Source organism: Brachyhypopomus gauderio, chromosome 3, assembly GCF_052324685.1.
Source record: "Brachyhypopomus gauderio isolate BG-103 chromosome 3, BGAUD_0.2, whole genome shotgun sequence".
NCBI classification, from domain to species: Eukaryota; Metazoa; Chordata; class Actinopteri; order Gymnotiformes; family Hypopomidae; genus Brachyhypopomus; species Brachyhypopomus gauderio.
This window is the reverse complement of record NC_135213.1, coordinates 16,888,588-16,913,051: the sequence shown is the minus strand read 5'-3', so window position 1 is coordinate 16,913,051 and position 24,464 is coordinate 16,888,588. Positions and strand designations below refer to the sequence as shown.

The window sequence follows — 24,464 nt, the reverse complement described above, 5'->3', positions numbered from 1 at the left end:
GAAATGTCAGGTTTATGTTCATTAACTCCATTTCTTATTTTGAGGGTAAATGTGTGAGTTGTCAGATGAAAACATGAAATCCTGAAACGTGGAATCAGAAATACAGTTGTGATCAAATTTATTCAACCCCCACTGAAATAAAGTGTTTTGGCCAGTTTGACATTGATTTTGATCATTTCAGTCATCTTATTTACAATTATATCAAAGAGGCACTTATAAATTAGACAAACATAACATAATATTTATGATGGAATAACCACAAATGTCTTTACTGTGCTCACATCATTATCAGTTTTATTCAACCCCCTAGTGACATTATTTTTTAGTACTTAGTACAACATCCTTTTCCAGTTATGACAGCTTTCAAGCGTGAAGCATAGCTTGACACAAGTGTTTTGCAGCGACCTATGGGTATCTTAGCCCATTCTTCATGGGCAAAAGCCTCCAGTTCAGTCACATTCTTAGGCTTGCGCACTGCAACTGCCTTCTTTAGGTCCCACCAGAGGTTCTCAATTGGATTTAAGTCTGGTGATTGCGATGGCCACTCTAGAATGTTCCAGCCTTTCATGTTCAACCATGCTCTAGTGGACTTGGATGTGTGCTTCGGATCATTGTCCTGTTGGAAGGTCCAACGTCTCCCAAGCCGCAGGTTTGTGACTGACTCCATCACATTTTCCTCCAAGATCTCCTGGTACTGAAGGGAATTCATGGTACCCTGCACACGTTGAAGCTTTCCTGTACCATTAGAAGCAAAACAGCCCCAAAGCATAATTGACCCTCCGCCATGCTTCACAGTAGGCAAGGTGTTCTTTTGTTCATAAGCCTGGTTCTTCCTTCTCCAAACATAGCGCTGGTCCATTGTCCCAAACAGTTCTAATTTAGTTTCATCTGACCACAGTACACTGTTCCAAAACCTTTGTGGCTTGTCCACATGACTTTTGGCATACTGCAGTCGACTTTTCTTGTTCTTTGGAGTCAGCAAGGGGGTGCGTCTGGGCGTTCTGGCATGGAGGTCTTCGTTATGCAGTGCGCGCCTTATTGTCTGAGCTGAAACTTCAGTGCCCACATCTGACAGGTCTTTTTTCAGTTCCTTAGCAGTCACGCGGGGATTTTTCTCCACATTACGCTTCAGGTAGCGCACAGCAGTCGCGGTCAGGATCTTCTTTCTGCCACGACCAGGTAACGTTTCCACTGTGCCCTTTAACTTGAACTTGCGAATGATACTTCCGATAGTGTCTCTTGGAATATTTAACAACTTCGCAATCTTTTTATATCCATTGCCATTCTTGTGAAGAGCAATAACCTCTTCTCTTGTCTTCTGGGACCATTCTCTTGCCTTCACCATGCTTGGAAACACACCAGTAGATGTCTAGAAGGAGCTGAGTATCACAGTCCTTTTAAATCTGCCTAATTGGTGCTTATCATGCTTGATTGCTGCTCGTTGACATCCACAGATGTTTTCAATACCTGATGGAAAACACTGGAATGAACCTCTGTTCTTAGGAGTGGTAGTCGTAAAGGGGTTGAATAATTGTGTCAATGAAGAAATCACAAAAAGGCCATTTAATACTTTATGACAAAAAAAATTGATGCTATCTTAGTTGCATTTAGTTCTTTAACAAGTCCTTGTAAGATTTCATTATGAACACAATTACAAATGTGCACTGAATTCCATAAAACCCTTCGCAGCATTGGGGGTTGAATAAATTTGATCACAACTGTAAATGTAAAAACTACAACTGCATTGATCTATTAGGTTAAAGACTCAAATGAGTGAAACACACGAGTGCTCAATTTAGCAGCCCAATCAAATAAGACATCACTGGAAAAAGATTAGAGCCATACTGATTAAAAAAGATAGGAAACCAACCAAATCACTGTCGTGCCAAGGCGACAAAAGTCAACACTGCATATAAAGAGATGAACCTCCTGCCGATAATGAAGCATGGTGGTAGAAATATGAAGATCTGGGTCTGCTTTCCTGCCTGGATGACCCTATATTATCCAGAATCACCTGCCATCAGTGATGGAATTGAAGCTGGCACAGAAATAGATTATGAAACAAGACAACAACCCACAGCATTCCAGCAAGACTACCAAGGAATGGCTTAAGAAAAAGATTTGCACTCTGGATTGCCCAGTCAAAGTCTGGACCACAATCCCATAGAAATGCTGTGGCAAGATCTGACGTGGGCAATATATGCCAAATGTCCCGCCAACCTCTTTCAACTGGCAGAGTTCTGCAAAGAGGCAAAAGTCCCAAAAAGCAGATGTCAGACATTTGTTTTTGTGACGGGCAGGGTGAGCGAAATAAAATGGAAGCGATCACGCCAAGTCTCAGGGAAAAAGGATGGTTTAATATAGAAAGTGCGTAAACCAAAAACCCGTGTCATGATCCAAATCAAGGATATAATAACCAGCGGTCAACTGGTACAAAGACAAGACATATATAGGCAAACAAACGTCCCTCAGGTGAGACGGATCACGGGCTCCGCCCACCTGAGGGACGCACACAACTCAACAATTACAGGACATCTGCCACTGTAAACGGGGGCGACCAGTAGGGAGCCCGCCGTACCGTGACAGTTTTTGGTTGCAGAAGATGTTTGATCGAAGTAATGGCTACAAAAGGAGGTGCCACAAGCTACTAACTAAAATAGTTCACATACTTTTGTGCATTTTGCACAAGAGAAATTTCTTTTGAATAAATAATGAAAATGTCTTTGTGTATCCTTTATTTTGAAGGTCTGTTTTACAAAGTGAGATTTGGATGTTCATTTGATAAGATTCTTTTACTTTTTTTTCAGAAAACAATTACCACGTTCGGGTGGTTCACACACTTTCAAGCAGCACTGTATATAGTTAATGAAGGGCTGCCCCATTTTGTAAGAGCAGATATGAACAACTATTCCTTGTAAAGCAACTCGAGTCCATGGGGCAAGATGACCCTCCAAACAAGGGGAAACCAGGGAACAAGGGGAACCATAACAAACAATGTATAAAACACAGGAAGCAGGTCTCAAGGGTTTTGCACTCGGCAGAATGACTTTGGACTGATGCTGGAATCACATGAGGCATCATTTGCAACCAGTTCTGGTATTCACGCATACAATAGCTGAGGATGTGATTACAGTGACCATGAGACATAAACTCAAGAAGGACAAAAGAATTATGAGATTTGTTGTTTTACCAATCCACCGAGGATGAAAAACACCATGAAAATGCGTCCAAGGTCCGTTTGAGCATAGAGGTCACCATATCCCACGGTAGACATGGTTACCATGAGCAGATACAAACATTCCGTGTAGCTAAGTTCCTGGAAATTTTCAAAGTCTTCCCAAGGATCACCTGAATTTTCCACCTGGAACATAAACACTTTGAACATTATTTGAAACATTTTGAGTATTTTAATTCGCCAACATTTGTTTTGTACTATAATAAAAAATGTGTGAATGCATTGTATATTTGAGTTTCTCAGTGGGATAGTTTTGAATAACTGGTAAAAGCTGTACTGTTTTCTCTTGACTAACATGTTGGGATTATGAACTTACCAAGTGTATAAATCCTGCACCAGTTAGCCACGTGCTTAAGAAGACTGAGCACAAGTTCACCAACTTTATGGAATCACTACAAAAAACAGACCCATAAAAATGCAGACCCATTCCAAAAAATTTGAATATCATTGAAAAGTAAATTAATTTCCATAATTCCATTCAAAAAGTTATACTTTCATAGATTATAGATTCAGGGCCCACAATTTAAACAATTTCAAGTATTTAGCCTATTTGTTTATTTTTACATAAAAAATAAACAAATAAAAACCCACAAAAGCCCATAAAACCCACAAAAACAGGAATTCAAAAAATTAGAATTCTGTGGAGAAATCAGCCCATATTTTGGTTTAAACTGAGTGACACACTAATCATCTACTAAACTCAAAGTACCTGCACAGATTTCCCTAGGTGTCATTGTAACGAAAGGAGAGGCCAGATTCAAAGTAAGTGCTATGGTTTTAATAGCGACAGTAAACAGAACTGAAATAATAACACTTACGACTGGGAATGCAACAACAAACAAAATCAAAGATAACAAACACACACAGCTAATAGATAAACTAAACACAAAGAGCAAGATGCTAACGGGAGACATAGACAAAGGGGAGCATAGCCCAAACAGAACCTAGACACAATCTCCAACACAATGAGGGAACCACTAAAGGCAACAAACTCTATGTGGATACTGACAAGGACTAGGGGAAACATGACGAAACTACAACCAAGACAGGCATATATATAAAACACAACTATGAAACACAGAACAATCTGGGATACAGGAATCGCAAGGAGATTAACAAGTGCAAGGAACATACCAACTTACAATAACCCAACACAAGGAGAACACAAGGATTATAAACACAGACTAAACGAGGAATGAAACAGCTGAACACGATAATCACTAAGGCAAGGTACAGGGGAGTAATAGACAGATAGGAAACCAAGGAAACAAAAAAACAAGGTGGGACTAGGGCACATGTCACAAGACTGAGGGGGAGGGCGGAGCTATATGGTCATTAAATTGCTTCAGTTTGGTTCAATATTGGGAAGACTGCAGAGATAACAACTGGCTGGAAGACCATCACTGATACCCTCCATAGGATGGGTAAGCCACAAACGTTCATAGCTAAGAGTTCATTGCTCCGAGGGCCTACTGTCAGAATCACAGGAAGTGCATTGCCTCACAAAGTTTGAAACTAAACTTCTGTAGCATGAAGTGAAAAATGCTAAGAAAAGGTTTCTTTCAGCTCATCTGCTGGGGACCCAAAGTTCACGACCCCAGGACTGAGGAAACCCTTCTTATCAGATTCACCAAGACCTTAGTTTGAGGAATTATGGTTTTCACCAGGGCAGAGGCCCCTGTTTATGGCCTCTGTTGTTTAGCTGATGCATTCCTAACCACAAAGCATTGCCTTTGGAATTTGCGAACAGACCTATATCCAAGAATGCCAAAATTGACAATGATCTCTTATATCTCTATATTCTGGGATAGATACTGAATTCTAACCGCTTTTAGAGGAAGCAGCTCTTCAAGACCATTCCAAACTTCAAACTTGGAATTATTCTAATAAAGAAAAGGATAAATTATAGCTAAAGAATACAGGATTATTTGATGATGGAACCACAGTATTCGGTTTCTGGAACATAACTAGACAACCCTGAGGTCTTTGGGCCTTTTTTATGTTTAAGCATGTTTTCATAAATTTGTCTCTAAACATATTTACTTATACCATTTTACCCATATATTTCTTATCAGAATGTTCAGAACAATCTCAGCCCTCATCCTAACCCTCTATGGCATGAATTGTTATTTTAGGAGGAAAAAAAAAATTCATTCTAATATTTGCTAGACTAGGGGTCCCTTATAATATATAAATAATAAAATTTGCCCCCCCACCCTCCTGCCCCCAGTTTTTGGTTTGTTGCCTCAGGGCAACAAGACGCTATGAGGGTACTAAAACGCCAAGGTTTTCTGTAATTTTCATATAAGTGTAATGAGGTACAAACAAGTATTAATCACAATAGAAGTTTTATTTCACAAATTCCACAAATGGTTTATCAATCAGTGGGTTAGAAATTAGCTGCAATGTGTGTTTGTGTTTCTGAATGTTTGTTCCTGTGAGGTACAGATTGAATCAATGTTTCACTTTTTTTGGAAAGCACAAAGCACTGCTGTACCAATGAACTGCTCCAGTTCTTTAGTAGTGAGGTTAAGGGTCTGTTGGTATCACACTGAATGGCATATACAGGGGTTGGACAATTCAACTGAAACACCTTTCATTTTAGTGTGGAAGGTTTCATGGCTAAATTATTCTGCTTTCTTCAATCCAAGGTCACTGCAGCAGTCTAACAAAATGTTTTAGATGACTTCATGCCTCAATTTGCTGAGGATATGTATGGAGATGCAGATTACATCTTCCAGCAGGACCTGGCCCCTGCCCATACCGCCAGAAGCACCAACGCCTGGTTTGATGCCCATGTCGTCACAGTGTTTGATTGGCCAGCTAACTTGCTGGGCCTAAACCCCATTGAGAATTTATGGGGTATTCTCAATAGGAAAATGAGGGCCACCAGACCAAACAACAAAGAGCTGACAGCAAGCATCAGGGAAATCTGGGCTTCCATAACTCCCAGGCAATGCCACAGGCTGATTGCCTCAATGCAACGAGGTAGTGATTAAAGCAAAGGAATTCCTGACCAAGTATTGAAGATTAATATATCATTTTGAAAGTACCAAAACTGAGATGTAGTTTGGGCTGACTTTTTTATTCCTGTTTTTGTGGGTTTTATGACCTGGAAGCCTACATTATGTAAAAATAAACAAATAAATACTTGAAATTGATTGAATTGTTGGCCCTAAATCTATGAAAGTTTAACTTTTTGAATGGAATTCAGAAATTAATCAACTTTTCCATGATATTCCAATTTTGTGTGTGTGTGTGTGTATTAAATGCTGAATAAATTTAATATTTAATATATATTTATATATACTGAATGTCAATCAGATACTAGAAATACTAAATTCCCTATGTGCTTATCTAGATGCAGAGATAAAATCATGCACTTACCTAGTTTGTAAAATATTTAAAAACTGTAAAATTTCAGACATCTGTATCAATCTTAAGGCCCTTAAAAACCGTAGCCCTGCATGGAAAGGGAAAAGAAACACAGGTGTCACTATACGGTTGCCCCCTGCTGGCCGCATCCGTCCACAGCGATAGTAGTTTATGTTGTCCTGTTGTTTTTGTGTTGTGTTCGTCCCTCACGTGGGCGGGGCCTATTGGGATTCTCGGCACCTGAGGGTTGTTTGTCTGTCTCTATATGTCTTGTCTTTGTACCTGTTGACTGCTGGTTATTCTTTCCTTAATTTGGATTTCAAGCAACTTCGATCAGACTATTTTGAAGATGCAAACTTACAAGCTATTCACAAAGTGCTCTGCCACAACCATCAAGTTAAGGTGGTGTGAGAAGCGGCTAAACTCGGAAAATTGTAACTGAAAACTCACGTTTATTAGCCTTGATAACTGTGCTTAAGGATTCAAGGATTCAAAGCTTTATTGTCATATGCACAGTAAGGAGCAAGCTTCCCAGTACAATGAAATTCCTACTTTGCTGTCCACCCTGGATGCAATTAATAAATAAAAAGAATAGAAGAATAGAGGAATAATGGAAATATAAAAACAAACATATTCTCAAAGAAATACAAAATACAAATACAAAATTATTTACAATGTGCAATGGTTGGAATGGTAGTGCAATACAGTAGAGCTATTTACATTGTGCAATGATGTACATTAAGTATTAAATATAATGCAGTAATCCGTAATGTAGTGCAATTGACAGTTAGTGCAAAAGAGTTTGTGAGGTAGAAAGCAGCTCAGCTGTTCAAAAGTCTGATGGTAGTGGGAAAAAAAAGAGTTCTTTAACCTGCTAGTTCTGCACTTCACACTGCTGTACCTCTGGCCTGACGGTAAGAATGCGAATAGTCCATGTTGGGGTGGGTGGGGTCTTTGATGATGGAGGTGGCTCTCCTGTGGACTCTGCGTTGATAAATGCTCTGCAGAGAGGGCTGTTTAATCCCTGTGATTTTTGTGGCTGTTTTTACCACACTCTGCAGGCGTTTGCGGTACTTTGCAGTAGTGCTGCTGTACCACACAGTAATGCCGTTGGTCAGGATGGACTCGATGATGTATTTGTAGAAGTTGTTGAGGATTTGGGGTGACATGCCAAATTTTCTCAGTCTCCTCACGAAATACAGCCGCTGCACCCCCAGGTGTTTAAAGTTCCTGACCCTCTCCACTTCAAAGTCCCGGATAAATAGTGGCTGATGAGTTCTCTTTAGTTTCCTCATGTCAACTATCATCTCTTTGGTCTTGTCTGTGTTTAGGGCGAGGTTGTTGTCCATACACCAGGTCACCAGACTGTTCACCTCCTTCCTGTAGGCTACTTTGTTTCCACCAGTGATACGACCTATCACAGCAGTGTCATCAGCAAACTTCAGGATGACGTTGTCGGGGTGCGAGGCGACAGTCGTGGGTGTACAGGGTGTAGAGAATGGGGCTGAGGACACAGCCCTGCGGGGTACCAATGTTGGTGGTAATACTGGCTGAGGTCCTGTTTCCAATTCTGACAGACTGAGGTCTGCCAGTCAGGAAGTTCAGAAGCCAGCCACAGAGGGTGGGATGTAGTCAGATGGATGAAAGTTTGTGGGTGAGTTTGTGAGGGATGACCGTGTTGAAAGCGGAACTGTAGTTGATGAACAGTATCCTAACGTAAGAGTCCTTATTTTCCAGGTGGGAGAGAGAGACATGAAGGGCAGTGGCAATAGCATCTGAGGTAGACCTGTTGGCTCGGTAGGCATATTGCAGGGGGTCTGTAGTGTTTGGTATGCTGCTTTGAATGTGGGACAGCAACACTCTCTCAAAGCACTTCATAATGCTTGACGTGAGTGCTATTGGCCTGTAATCATTCAAGCAGGATGGTGGGTTCTTCTTGAGGAGGGGGACAATGGTAGTGGTATTATAGCAGGTGGGAACAGTGGATTGTCTGAGGGAAAAGTTGAAGATGGAAGTAAAAACCTCAGCCAGCTTGTTGGCACACACTTTGAGGGCTCGCCCATAAATGTTGTCCGGTCCTGCAGCTTTGCGGAGTTTGATTCCTCTCAGGGCTTTGTGTACCTGGGCTGATGAAATGACAGGTGGTGAGGAGTGGGGTTCAGTGGTGTGTGTGTGTTTCAGTGAGGAACCGTCAGGGCCGTCTACGCCCTCTCAGAGGGCCTAAAATATTCTTAAAACATAAATATATATAATATAATTTATCCAGTTTTATTTTATCTACTTACAGTTTGACAATCGACATCTAAACAATTACAAAAATATAAGCAAATAAATGATTCAACTGTGTCTATTCAATCTGTGTTGGAAGGTGAGGGGTTAAGTGGAAGCCTGTGAGCCTGTGACTCCCCCTATCAGGACTGTGATGTCCGCTGTTCATTTACAGAGGGCCTGGCAGTTATAATTCAGCACAATACCAGTTTCAAATGACAGCAAAATTGACCAATCATATCTTCCCTCTTAGTGGGCGGGCTTAACTGTTTGATAATTTCCGCCCGCTGTGGCGACGTTAGCTGTCCTTAGCCTACCGCCGCTAGCTAATTTCGATTCAGCCCTTTGATGTCCTCGTTTACATATTCCGCTTCCGAGAACCACAGAGCTGTGAACCTTATTGTGTTTGGAAACTTATTTTACTTATTTTGCTTAATAAGTTATCTAGTACAGATATTATAGTTTATTGCGCTTCTAAAGCTGTACTGTCGTCTCTGTGTTTTCTTTATTCTTTATTGCAGTTTATGGGGGGCGGGGTGCGGCCTTAAGTCCACCATGTACGTTGCTGTAAACGTGGTCCAAGATGTTCTTGCCACGGGTGGGGATGTCCACATGCTGTTGATATTTTGTTAGTACAGTCCGTAAGTTGCACTTGTTGAAATCACTAGCGACAATGAAAACAGCATCAGGATGAACGGTCTCCAACGCGCTGATGACGTCATAGAGCTTGCTGAGTGCCGTTGTGTAGTTAGGCTGCAGTCCAATCACACCGGTGTAGTGAATGAGTCTCCAGCTGAATGGCAGAGTCTGGGATGTTCCCTAGAAACTTAGCCTACGCCTATGGAAGAACGTAACGTGCTGGTGCTGCGGTTTTAAGACAACTTAAGTAAAGTTTAAAGGGTAACTACACTGATGTGAAAACTTTTCTTAAGTGAATTGAGTGAATGTTCTGTATATGTACCTGTATATGTATATTCTTCTTGCAATAAGGTTTATGCTTTCCAAAGTTTCTTTGCCTTGTTTGAATTGAAGTCAACCGAAGGTTAGTAAGTTTAGATGAAGCTTAAGCATAGATACAATTTGAATGAGTTTCTTAACTAACAGTTACACAAATCCTAATAGAAATCAAATTTAAACATACATACATTACATACATCTCATAGTCCTTTCGTTTATCCTAAGATGTCCGACCCAAGCAATGAGACCTTCCATAAAAATGTTAAAGTATCTACTCAACCTGGACATACGGATTCAAAGCTTGCAGAAAGGGTAGAAGGACTGCGAAGAAGTGAAAAACCTAAAATCTTGACAGAAAAGGGAAGAGAACTTCAAGAAGAAAAGCTAAAGAGCATACAATGTCAGAGAAATGGAGATGTCAGGCAAGAATAGGCAAGGAAGTATTGAGGGACAGAGCCTCTGAAGATGAATTAAATGAGTTGATGAACATGGAAGATGACTCTTCTGATGTAAAGGATATTTTTGAAGAGTTACGCCGAGTGCAAACCCCAGAACCAGATCTGCGGTGGAGTTGACACGTGCATAGCACTCTCAGAATTCATTATTCAAAGGGCAAAAAGCCAACTTAAGGGCCATACAGCAGATGAAGAAGACGAACCCTGGCCTGATGTTGGAGCCGTCCTAGACTCAACAGGTTCCTTATCAAGACCAATGTCTTATCAATCAAAATGTAGTTCCACTCATACTAGCATTGACTCAGTCAAAAGAAAGGAGGCTGCAGCTGAAGCTGCCGCATCTCTAGAAGTTTTGGCAGTGTTAGCTGAACAAGAGAAGGAAGTTACAGAACTTCTGCTACAGTACTGGATGCTTACCAGGCTTCCACCCGTGCTGCACTTGGTAACTCTGATCACTCTCTCATCCCCTTATATAAGTCTAAGCTCAAAACCATCAAGCCAGAGGTAAAATCAGTGAGGAATTGGTCTCCTGATGCCATTGAGAACCTGAGGGGATGCTTAGAATCCACAAACTGGGACTCCTTCCGATCAGCCAATGCTTAGAATAGAATAGAATAGAATAGAACTTTAATGATCCCACGACGGGGAAATTCACGTATTACCGCAGTGTTACAGGAAAGGGAATTTTTACATACCGTTTATATCTATAGATCTTCTGTCTTGTCACTAGTTCACAGGTCGGTGTAAGAGGCCTTGCCTAAGCCATGGGAAGGTCTGCAGCACAACCTGAAGCTGGGGTGAACGGAGGGTGTTCGGGGTGCCTCAGCTGAGTGGGTGGAAGTGCAGATCGGGCGTGCCCGCACTCCAAGCACAACAGCTGTCAAGAAGGGTCAACGATCACCCACCATGAACCCTGTGCTCTTGCTCATCCTGTGATGTGTTTCTGATGCTGATGATGATGATTTAGTTTAAGTAAATTCATTGAATAATGTTGTAATCTGTTTGTAATCAGGTGTAATTTGTTTGACCATCCATGTACTTCCTGGAAATTATGCTACGATTGAAAGCCTGTATTGGAGTGGTCTGTAGTCGATGTAATTTGTCCATAAAGGACAAAAAAGAGGGAAATGTGGTGGAAATTTGGTAATTTCCATTTATGTCAGGCTTTCTTAGTATACAATAAACACATTAGAGACAGGTGTTAGAGATCTTTTTACATATACGTGTGTTAATCATAGCACTAAAGCCATTCTCGTGACTTCAGTAGGCCTCAGATGTGTGTGCGTGTTTTCCCTGGCCTCGGCTGAGGCCTAATCTGATGTTCCTCTGGTGTTCCTAAACTGACCTCGCTGGAGACGCCAAATCTCTACTTGGAAGGGACTACGGCGACACTCAGTCTGTCATGACATCACAAGGATGCTGAGCGTGGAGGGGGCATGCGTCATATGCATCTGTCAAATCAGCGTTAATTATTTCATGTAGTGTCCAATCACATTTGGTTGATCACCTCGTGTTCACCTCGTGCACACTGTGTGTATTGATGATTAAACGTATAAAAGATGAGAGTTCGGAATGGGAAATTAGCTCTCTCTGCTACAGACACCTGGTGTGTTTGTAACTGAGATCTCAGGGTTAATCCATGCTTTGTTAAAATAAATCATTGTACTTTATTATCTAACCCAGGGGTGCCCACAGTTTTCAGCTTGCGAGCTACTTATAAGATGACCAAGTCAGAAAGATCTACCGGGGTGGCGGCGAACGTAATTTGTTGAGCGGGGGGGGGGGGGGGGGGTGGCGAACGTAATTTGTTGAGTGGATTGCAGATTGGCTACCGTGAATGTCAATCAAAATACAACCGTCAGTGCAGATGTGCGATTCATCTACTACTATTTTATGTGACGCGATCTACGCACATTCCTTCGCGATCAACCGACACTTCCTTCGCGATCGACCGGTCGATCGCGATCGACGTAATGAGCACCCCTGATCTAACCCAACTACTTCTGACTTGTTATTTGTGCTCACCATTTAAGGGTTTCAGAATTTCTAACACAACACATACACATATACATGAAAAGTAACACTTATGTGGCAGTGACAAATAAATAAATATATGTTTTTGTGTGTAAAAAAGTGAGGATGGAGAGGAAACAGTGCCAATTCCTTATGGAAAGGAAACAGTGCCAATTTGAAAAGTAATCGCTACTAGGCAAAAATGGAAATGCAATCCATAAAATGCATTGCTTTTCCATATAAACATGCAGAATACGTGCCAAAATGAAATGCAAAAGCACTATTACATTACATTTCAATGCACTTTATCTCTTTATTGAAAAACAATACACACGAATTTGCATTCAAAACCAAAACGCTGAATTTGTGCCAGAATTGCATATAATACAGCTCGAAATGCAATCACGGCACAGAGGTATTGCTTTTCACTGTACGGTATTTCAGACATAAATGTCTCCTTTAAATATAATGACCATGAGATTGATTTAAACACTGATGTGATGAAAACATGCCACAATGAAAAGTAAAAGCTCCAGTGTGTGTGGATTTGTATTTAAAGAAAGAAACGCTGAATTCGTGCCAGAAGCCACCTTGAAATGCAATCGTCTGAACGTCATTGTATTCCACTGTGTGTCTCTGCGAAGCTGTATTCGTGCCAGAATGAAATCTAATCACTGTCCAATAGGAACGCTCGCCTGAATTTGGGGAGGGGCTTAGACTCCAGTCAGAAGCAATTGCTCATAGTTGGACTTGGAAGCAGCAGAAATGTCTTTTCACGACAGAATAAAAGAGGAAATAAACAGTCTAAGTGGACAAATTGAGGCTGGTGCAGTTACAGCCAACTACGTGCTTAACTTAAGCTGAAGGTGCTGGACAATATTGAAAATGGACCTTGAAAGTGCCGTACATGTGCTTGAATTCCACTTTGTAAAGGTGGATGAACCCTGCAAACAGCGCTGTAGATGTTTCTTCACACGTCAGGGGTGGAACAGAAAGTTAATCAGGTGGTAGAACAAAGTTGTAAATCAAAGAAGAAACTGCTCTTTTTTATTTAACACATGCAAGCAGCAGGCACGACGGAGAATTTTTTTCAAATGAACGTGTTGTGCCGAATTCCGAGTCCCCTCGTTTGCACACGCATAAAAATGCTACAGATGATATTCCGGAGTTACAGTGATTTTAACTTAGTTCAAACTTAGTTTGTCCTAACTAGATATTTAGACATAATACTGCTGTAATACTGCAAAGTCGTGGTCAGAGGTGAACCTCGTATAGCCAGTGTGTATTTTATTTTAAATAATTAACACCTAAATTAATTAATTAATTATTAATTAAATTAAAATTAATTATTTAAATTAATTTAATTATTAAGTTAATTAAATTAAAAGTTTTAATTATTAATAGTTAATAATTAAATTATTAATTTATTAATTATTTATAAATGTCTAATTGATAATTAATTAATTATTAAATTATTAATAATTTAATTATTTATTTAATTAATAATTAAACTGTGCAGTTTTAATTCTTTTAGACCTAAGTGCAGCCTTCGACACCATTGACCATACCATCTTGTTAGATCGGCTGAAGTTTAGTGTCGGCATTGATGGAGTTGCCCTAAAATGGTTCGCATCATACTTAGAGAATAGATCTTTCTCAGTCAGATTGGGTCAATTATTTTCATCTCCAGCACCTGTTGCCTATGGCGTACCTCAGGGATCTATTCTGGGTCCTATCCTTTTCTCATTATACATGCTCCCACTTGGATCTATATTTGAAAAATATAACATTTCATATCATTGCTATGCGGATGACACACAGGTATATCTTCCACTTAATTTAGGTGACAGTGGTTCTGGTTCTTTAGGTGTCATGCTAGATTGTTTGAAGGATGTTGAGTGCTGGATGTCCAATAACTTTCTGAGTCTAAACAAAGACAAAACTGATATTATTATAATTGGTAATCCCGATTCTGCTAAAGTGATAGCCAGGGATCTGGGGCCTTTAAGATCTAATGTGCAAGACCATGTCAGAAACCTTGGCTTCATCTGACACTAATCTGAATTTCCAGAAACAAATCAGCACAGTTGTCAGAGGTAGTTTTTATCAGCTTAGAAACATAGCTAAGCTTAAAACAATTTTGTCATTCAAGGACCTAGAAACAGTCATCCATGCTTTTATCTCATCGCGTGTTGATTACTGTAACACATTGTACCTGGGTATCTGTCAGTCGAGCCTATCACGCCTTCAACTGGTTCAAAATGCAGCTGCACGTCTCCTGACTGGTACCAGAAAAAGACAAAGCATCACTCCTGTGCTGGCATCACTGCATTGGCTCCCAGTAAAATTCAGGATAGAATTCAAAGTTTTACTGTTTGTTTTCAAAGCCCTTCATGGCTTGGCTCCGCGGTACATTGCTGATTTGATTCATACTCGCTCAACCCCTCGTGCTCTACGCTCCTCCAACCAGTGCTGCTTAGACATTCCACGCTCTCGGCTAAAATTTAAAGGTGACCGGGCCTTTTCTGTTGCAGCTCCTAAATTATGGAACACACTTCCAAATTTTATAAAGGAATCAGCCACTGTGGATATTTTTAAATGCAATTTGAAAACCTTTTTATTTTCACAGGCCTTTGAATCTTGAGCATCTTACGTTAGAATCTGTTATATGTGTTTTGACTATGTGTATGTTTTATGTGTATTTTACATTTCCTTTTATACCTAGTTTAAAATTTCTATTTAAAACTTACATGTTGTTCTTATATGCGATTCTAATTCTTGTTCAGCACTTTGGTCGACACTGGATGTCTTTTAAATGTGCTATAAAAATAAAGCTGACTTGACTTGACTTGATGCAGTTGAGGTTTGCCTGGCCCAAGACCTTACAGGCATCCAGCATACCTCTGAGCTTGCTCCTCTGAACCATTTCACCTGTGTGCTTTACTCAATATGCCATGTTTCCTGTTAGATTTGAGGCATAAAATGATGTCGGGCCAGGCCAAAATGAGGTTTCTCTTACAGATAGTAACCGTTCACGTATGATGCATGTGTTGCTTGTCTGGCCCAACGCATTATAGGCATACAGCAGGCCTCTGAACTTGCCCCTCTGAATCATTTCAGTGCGCTTTCTGTGCGCTTACCTACTCAATATGCTGTGTTTCCAGATAGATTTGAGGTATAAAATGATGTTGGATCAGGCTAAAATCAGGTTCCTCTCTTAAGGAGTGACCTGTTCTTCATGATGCATTTGTTATTTCTCTGGCCCACCATCAATAAGGCCTTCAATAAGCCTCTGAACCTGCCCCTTTAAATTTGTTCACCTATATGCCCACTGCTCAATATGCCATGTTGTGTGCTGTTATTTCTTCTTCCAATTAATTTGTGTTCTAGATCAGCATTTCTGTGTTTTTAAAATCTAAGAATATATTTCCTTACGTTAGAAATGCTGACGAATTCAATCATCATGTACAAATCTCATACAATTGGAACGACTTGAAATAGAAACCATTTTACATAAGGAATGCTTTCATTATATTTTTATTTTTTTTCTACATTCACAAGATCAGTATGGGAAACAATAACCTCTTAAATGTTTGCTCCTATGCTCGTTTGTTTAATCTATCTCTTTTAAATAAAATGCGCAGCAAACACGCATCGTGAACACAACCTTTTTGAATAAGGAACCAACTTCCGAATAAGGAGCTGCGAATAAGTAACCAAACGAATCTCAAACTGCGAAGATTGTGGAGTGTAGTAGAGTGTAGTGGAGCGTAGTGGAGTGTTGTGTACGATAAGCCCATCTCGGCAATGCGATCGATCTTTCTCAAGCTGTACGCATGAGAACATTGTTAGTTTTTTTTATACTGTATTTATGATCAAAGCGTATCTAAATCTAGGGTCACGCTTAACGACGAAAGCTGCTTTACGACGAACATTTGAAATGTGCAATGAAATGTGAAATGTGCCATATTTTGTCAATTGTGATTTTTACACCCCAATCGAAATTTGTCCTCCGCTTTTAACCCATCTGTGCAGTCAGAACACACACACACACACACTAGTGATTACTAGGGGGCTGTGGATCACACGTGCCCAGAGCGGTGGGCAGCCCTAGCCCGGCGCCCGGGGAGCAGTTGGGGTTAGGTGCCTTGCTCAAGGGCACCTCAGTCATGGCCTCAGGTCTGGGAATCGAACCCACGACCCTCCGGTCACAAGACCAGTTCCCTAACCGCCAGGCCATGACATTTCAGTCTCTAAACCCGTCGTTAAGCGGCAGTGGCGCAAAAAGGGGGTATGCAGCGTATGCGACGCATAGGGACGCTGCACTAGAGGGGGCGCCAAATCGATGCCAGAAAATTATTTGCCGAGTTGGTGGGGGTGGGGGGTGGAGTGCGGGGGGCGCCGATAGTATGTTTGCATACACCTCAGAAAGTATGTAGTTGTAACCCTGTTAAGCGGGACTCATTGTACATTTAACTGAACTGATCAGTTTCTGAACGGTGTCTGACAGTTCAGAGTTCATGCCTGTAAGGTCTTTCAGCCGGTGTTGAATTCGTTTATCCGCGCATAAAGACGCTACAGATTATATTGTCGATTTATGTTTCTATGCATAAATAAGAGCTAGACTTTAAGAAGTCTGACCCTGAATTCTCATGATTTGCACTTACCCAGCCAACTCCTATTCAGATACATAGATACAAATACTGGTGGCACAGTGAAGAAGTCCACAATGGAATTCAAATCCAGCCAGAACTTTAGCTTATCAGTAGCTGCGATGAACTGAGAGAGAGATGGACAGAGAGAGCAATGCATATATAACAGCTCCTTATAATGATATTAAAATGCATTTATATGGTATAAGATTTACGTTTGGCAAATGCAAAGATGTATGTGAATGGGCATACATAAACAATACACAAAAGGTCTATAATAATGTAAAAAATATCTATCACTTTGTGTACAACATATATAAAGTCATATGAAACTTTTACAAAGATCCTTTACTGAGTTTTTTCATGTTTAATGTGATTATGTGATTGTTCCTTACACGAAGGCCGAAGTATATCAGGAAGAAGATGTTGAACGCCATGTCGATCTGCAAGGTCAAATCAGTGCTGAAGTCTGGGCAGGATTCTATAGGACTGTTAAAACAAGAACAGATTATTCAGATATTCTGAAGATAATCACATATGAGTAGAATCACTAGCCACTAACCTTTGAGTAGTGATTAGCAGAATAAATTATATATTTTTATAGGAAATTACACTGTGAAAGTATTCATTAATTATTTGGGAAATCATGCATTGGACCAGGCAATAATTTCAGAAGATACAGACATTTTAAAGATTAATTCTTACATCACGTTTTTATTCCCAAACATATGCATTAGACCAAAAACAGAACAGGAAATACTTATCACATTCCTGAAAAAGTGGCTCACTGAAAGTTGCTAATGAGGGATATTTCTATAATATAGTCATGTTACAGTATATATCTATATCTATAATATAGTGATGTTACAGTTGGCTAGGTGGTCAGTGGGATTTAAGGGTTAAGAGCATTCAGGAAATACACATTCACAGTCCTCCATGATCCCTTGCAACTAAAACAGTAGGGCAAACTGAGTAAAAGTAAAATCTTCATACTGCCAGAGACACCCAAATCACCAATTAATTTGCAGATCAAATTTGTCAAAATAATAACCATCAATAAAAATGAACAATGACTTGTTAAGTATCACAGTGGCTAATTTTTAGATTTCCTTTCTACAGGTGCCATGACAACAGGAAACTCAATATTTACTAGTCATTTTACCAGCAATAATTCAGCAAAGTCCTATAGATTACCCAATGCAACTTTAAGCAGAGTACTTTTAATGCAGAGACATTAACATCCATCAGTCATCTGCTTTGCCAAGAGAAACATATACTGTATTTATGTTGGGATTACCAAGACACTCTGGAACATATCAGAAATACAGCAAACACAAAACCAGTTAAGTGCATGAGTTCCATTGCAGTTGAATAATAACACTTGTCTGGTGCAGATTTAGAGCAGTGTTTAGTTTCAGACTGGTGACTGATAGGTCTCCTGTGAATAGAGAGCACGCCTTACAGCACCCTGCTGATGCCAACAGCAACATCTTAGTGAGATCCAGTCTTATAAGTCACCCTTCATAAATAGTGAACGCAGGCTAAAAATTATGACCAACGTAATTTCAGACACTGGCTGTTCCTTGCCAGCACTTTAGACCATAAAAAAAACATTGCGCTTAAGTGGCGGCTGACGTGTACTGAAATTGGACTGTGGATCTGGCTGTTGTAACCAAAGCCAGGCCTGCTCCCCTGGGCAGCAAAGGTATGCTAAAGTCAGTCATTACAGAGAAGAAGATGCAGAAGAGCCAGTGACATGAAATACCCAGTGATGTAGCCTGGAGGTGCAGGTATAGCCCCATTATAACTCCGTGTATTGCTCCAGTACAGCAGGAGACACAAGCAGTTCAATATATAATGCCAAGCCTGAGCATAGGTATGTAACAGAGCTTTTATAGAGGATGAGCTAAAACCAAGAACTCTTAAATCAAGGTCTCACATCATACACAATGGTTCATATGAAATTACAGTATATTTGAGTCCCCCAGTAACAAACTGTGTTGCAGGATCCAATATCGTTGTTGACTGGGCTTCTTTAGAAGAATAATGCAAATACAACAATCCATTTTTCAACAGCCCAACAGCCCCAGACCTAGGGTTGCCACCTGTCCCGGTTTTCCCGGGACTGTCCCGGTTTTCACGTCGCTGTCCCGGTTTTCCTTCTTTTTAATATTCGGTCCCGGCAAAAAAAAAATCATTAGTTCAAACGACTATTTAGACTGTTTCTGCACACTTAAAATCCATCTTTTTTTCTTGCCGTGTCCATTTTACACCCCCCCCCCCCGTCAACAATTAACGTTGCCCCCCCCCCCCCCCCAATAAACAATTTACGTTCGCGTATGACAGAGCGTCCTTGTTTTTTGTCAGACCTAGGTTGCAACCCTACCCGGACCCCTCCCATCAGGCGTGTGTAGGTAGTCTGTGCCTATATATGTACTTGTTTGTGTGTATGTTCACTCGTCTTGTTGGTCTAATGTGCTGCACGTGTGCTTGTTAGGTGATCGGTATACATTGTGTGTGTTAGTCTTGTCTTGTGCTCATCTTTGTGAGTGCTCTATGTGTACGCCTGAGGACTTCAGGCACTCCTAAGGAGCCTAATGCCGGTGCTTGCCCCCAGTGGCGCCTAAGAGGACCGCATGCCATTTGGGGTCGAGGCAGGAGCCTACTCAAACTCCTTCGGCTCGCACTGCAGGGGGGCAACCTCAGGGTTCCGTAAGAGGACAGAGAGGGAAGGGGTTGGGGCCAACATCTATAATCCTAGGACTGCCCTTTCCCCCATTCTCAGAGCTGCAGGCGTGGAAGCTGCGCTGGTCCCTCCGGGAAGAGTTGCTCTTGGTGGGGGAGTCTGTCACGATACAGCCCCGTACCCCTCCCTTCGGGCATGTGTAGGTGTAGTCTGTCTCTATATATGTACTTCCGTGGGTGAGGTTGTTTGTGTGTTAGTCTTGTCCTGTGCTTGTCTTTATTAGTCCTCTATGTTTACGTCTGAGTTTTACATGTAATTTGCTAAGTGCTACTAGCACCTACGACGTGTTATTATTATTAAAATGTTGACTGCAACTCGTCTTTGATTCCTGCCTTCCTCGCACTGTTACAGACTAGACCCCAAAATCACCCATCTTTCCACACCTCCATCCACCCACACCATACTAACAGATGTACTCACTCTGAGGAGTCGATGAAGTAAATGACCAGTCCCCCAATGCTGAGAATGAACACTAGCACCACCTGCAGGAATTAATGAAAAGTTATATTTACTGTATATAGCGTCTTTCAAGGAACTCAATATCACTTTACATTTAACAGGAGATCAAACTGAGGGAAAGACAAATGCTTTACATGGCTAATGACTAGGCCTGTGTTGAAAAAATCGATTTTCCGATTCAGAATCGATTCGCATATGATGATCTGATTATCGATTCATACGTCCAAAGATCGATTTTTTTTAGTGAACTTTTACCCCTGCCTCGTCACTGAATTCACGCAGGCGTGCTCGGTCTAACTAACTGTAAAACGACTTGGCGTCGGACAGTGCCAGGACGATAGTCAAATCGGAAATCTAAAAACAGAAGGACAGTTTATCCAGTGTCAGTGACTATTTACAGTTAGTCCGTGTCACTGACCGTTTACCCAGTGTTTTTACAGTTTAAAAAAAGTTTAAAATGTTCTTGTAACGTTGGGCGCAAGGCGATGGACGAGACAGAATCCTTTGCACTTTCCAAATCGTTACGTTTATTACATTTACCAAAGCGCAGACAGCGCACATAAAACACGTTTACATAGAACATGTGTGACTCAACCAACGACGAGCACAGGACGCTGCGTGAGCGCAAATTAAATAGACAAACCACATTAGCCCCACGTGATTACGAGACGAGCCACAGGTGGGGACTATCACAAGACGCACCCGCACCCACGGAGATACACCGACGTAGACGATTAGACGCAGACGACGCGCCCAAAACGGAGGGGTCGGGGACCGTAACGTGAGAGTTTTGTTCTTATATTCTCACTTTAAAGAAAAATACACGTTTACATTTTATACTTTCAGTTTATTAAGTGTGAGCACTTTTAAAATAAAAATGCATTTGGTAGCAACAGCTTTTGGGTGAATTCTTAATTATTTCAATCATAATAATAATGCACTGGTTAGTGTCCCAGTAGGAGCCCACTGTTGCAGATATAGACACCTCAAAGATGTCCTCTGTTTATTGTCCTGGATTACCTTTCTTGAAGGTAGATTTATGATGACCCTTTTCACCAGTCTTCCAGCCATCAGTAACTACCAACTACCAGTAACTATTTGCTGATTAATATCGATATAATACTAGTTTTAACATGTTGCTTCTGTACACAGTCAAGAAACAGCTCAAATACATTTTTAATAACACTAAACCCCGATTAAATCGGATTAAATCGAAAAAAATCGATTCTTAATCTTCAGAATCGGATCGATTCTTGGAATTTGAATCAATACCCAGCCCTACTAATGACACATTCCAGTAACATGTTAAGAAGGCAGTGATATGGCACTTTGCAAAGAGTTTCCCAGTCCTGTCAGTGAAGTTTCCATTGCACAGGATATTTCAGTGTGGTCCAAGAATCCAGCAACACCAGGCATATCTCATAATCTAATGTCTTAGGATATATTAGATGATGGGATACCACTAAAATGTTACTCAGGCCTGAAAAAATATTTTAATAGTTATTAAAAATATTCTAGACTCTTAAACACTGGTGATTATAAGCTAGTTCTCAAATTATCCATTTCAGTTTGGGCCACATCTGCTAAAAAGGATTACCAGTGAGCCGAGGACATATATTCACATTGGACACTCTAAAATTCTTGTTACTGTGCCATCGAAAAGCTCCATAGAATCTCTAAGAAATCTAGCTCCATAGTAGCCAACTAAGACACTTTAGGGATATGGGATTTTGCTGAAGTAGTAAACAAATTTTTCCACAGTCATTGAGAGATGCATACCTGTGTTTTTATAATGTGATTTTCAAGGAAAAGACTTATTGGGTCTGCCACTCTAGAAAGCAGAAATGAAAGCTCCTTAAATGTAATTTACATTGTGCAACTGCTGCAATAACAAAAATAGACATTTGCTTTAAACTGATTCTAGTAAACAATCAAAGCTTGTTAAAAATGCAACCAGAGAGCAAGTCAATGGTATATTAATGCCTGAATACTCCCATTCATTCTGCTGTTGGTTAGGTCCTGTGGTGATTAAATGTGGTGCTGACAATGCGCATGCACATGAAATGTTGAGTCCCTAATGTTCAATGTTTAATGGTTGAAGAGCTGTTTGGACATTAACACACATTTAACTGATTAATGTGTGTGCATCAACCAAACCACACACACATTCCACACTCTACAGTCCAGTAAACCTCTACATTGTAAGTTTTTGGCAGCTCACCATCTTATGCAAGTACATCTTGGGCCAGATGCCCTTTCATGGTTCAACATGTTCCAATCTAGCATAGGCTAATCTAATTTTTCAGCTAGTGCTTACGAGAACATTCAAAGATGCACTGTTTATTTGTATAGCAACATTATTTATTCCAAAGAACGTACAGAACATTTGGATGTTCTGAAGACTGCTTTAACCTGACTGACACAAGCATATTTGATTTGCACATGCCAAAATGTTACCTACTTAAGTAAACAGATCGGACAAGGATGTAGAGGCAGACCTTTAAATGATACAGTTGCTGCTGTAATTTAATTGTCTGCAACTGTCTAAATGCAAACTGCATAATTTTATTGATTGAATATTACAGATTTTGTAGAAATTTTGCCACTGTATCTGAACCTTTTACCAATATGTTGCATCAATCAGTCAACAAATTTCGAATGTTTTGAAAGCTCTTTGTATTTCTTTTTGCACGGTTTCTTACTAACACTCGCAAGCATGATCATATTACTCCTGTTCTTTACTCTCTTTACTGGCTCCCAGTAAAACTTAGAATTCAGTTTAAAATCCTGTTGTTTGTTTTCTGTGCAGTCCATGGACTTGTACCTCCCTACATATGTGACACTTTAAAGTTACATCAGCCTGGCAGAGATCTTCGTTCGGGTGGACAATATCTACTGGAGGTACCCCGGTCTAGGTGTAAGCAATTGGGTGATAGATCTTTCTCGATAGCAGGTCCTAAATTTTGGAATGCCTTGCCTACTGTTCTACATTCTATCACTGATCTGCCAGTATTTAAAGCCAAACTTAAAACACACTTATTTAGAACGGCTTTCAACATCTAATTACAAATTGTATCATTACCAAATGCACACAGACAAAATAATTACGATCATACTAATTTATTATTGATTCCATTGTGTACAGCGCTTTGGTCAACTTTGGTTGTGTAAGGTGCTATATAAATAAATGACGATTGATTGATTGATTGATATTTTAATGTGCATATGAGCTCTACCTCTATGTCTGTTGAGGTTTTACATATCATAAACCTATATACATATATATGTTTTATATCATAAACCTATATACATATATATGTTTTATATATGTTATACACACACACACACTATATATATATATATATATATATATATATATATATATATATATATATATATATATATATATATATATATATATATATATATATATATATACTTAGGGGTGGGACGCAATATTCTACCAATATCCTGAGCAAAACTCCCAAAATTTAACAACATTTTTGATCAGAATTTCCAGTGTTCTGTAAACTGTTTGCTCTGTTTTCTGCACTCATCTCGTCTGTGTAGTAGACTGGTGGAAAAATAAACAAGATGTTCATGTTCATGATTATGTTCATTGATTCATTCTTCATTCAAACTTAAATTTATATTTCTTATGTTAAATACTGAAATGCGATTAAAATGATTAAAATGCGAATAATTTCAATTAATTAATTACAAAGTTTCTAATTAATTCGATTATATATATATATATATATATATATATATATATATATATATATATATATATATATATATATATATATATAATTAGTGGTGAGACTTTAACGCGTTAATTTCAATTAATTAATTACATGAAAATTAACGCACTAAAAATATTAACGCATTTTAACGCATGAGACACCGTGGAATGTTTCTCTGTGCACGAGTTCCAGACATACAGATTATATGGACGCACAATAAGATCATGAATCATGATGGAGATGACTGAAGAGGCTACGCTGGTGGATGGGAAATTTAAATATCAGAAACTTCCAGATGGAAGTACAAACAAAAATAGTGTTATTTGCACTTTATGTAGGAAGGAGTTCGCTTATCACAGGAGCACTTCCACCCTTCGTTACCACCTCAACGCAAAACATGTTGGTGCTAATGCGCAGGTCAGTAATGATCACTTAGCTGCTAAATGTATTCCTAGTACGATATGGTGAACAAACGTCCGTATTTTCCGGGACATGTCCGTATTTCACATCATGTCCCGGGCGTCGTGGTTTTTTTTTAAGTGAGGAAATGTCCTGGGG

The 24,464-nt window shown here is 40.0% G+C and overlaps 1 protein-coding gene across 4 annotated transcripts in view; it reads right to left on the bottom strand.

Annotated features, from left to right (window-relative positions):
- Positions 1-24,464, bottom strand: part of LOC143510487 (calcium-activated potassium channel subunit alpha-1-like) — a 71,366-nt gene that overhangs the window by 29,857 nt on the left and 17,045 nt on the right. For 3 of the 4 annotated variants that reach the window (XM_076999881.1, XM_076999880.1, XM_076999882.1), the window contains exons 3-8: positions 20,122-20,183; positions 17,351-17,444; positions 16,971-17,082; positions 6,623-6,698; positions 3,552-3,627; positions 3,191-3,361 (exon numbers count right to left, since the gene is read on the bottom strand). In XM_076999881.1, coding sequence (XP_076855996.1) covers positions 3,191-3,361; positions 3,552-3,627; positions 6,623-6,698; positions 16,971-17,082; positions 17,351-17,444; positions 20,122-20,183 — 591 coding nt within the window. The remainder of the gene's footprint in view (positions 1-3,190; positions 3,362-3,551; positions 3,628-6,622; positions 6,699-16,970; positions 17,083-17,350; positions 17,445-20,121; positions 20,184-24,464) is intronic. The other variant, XM_076999883.1, reaches the window with a different exon arrangement.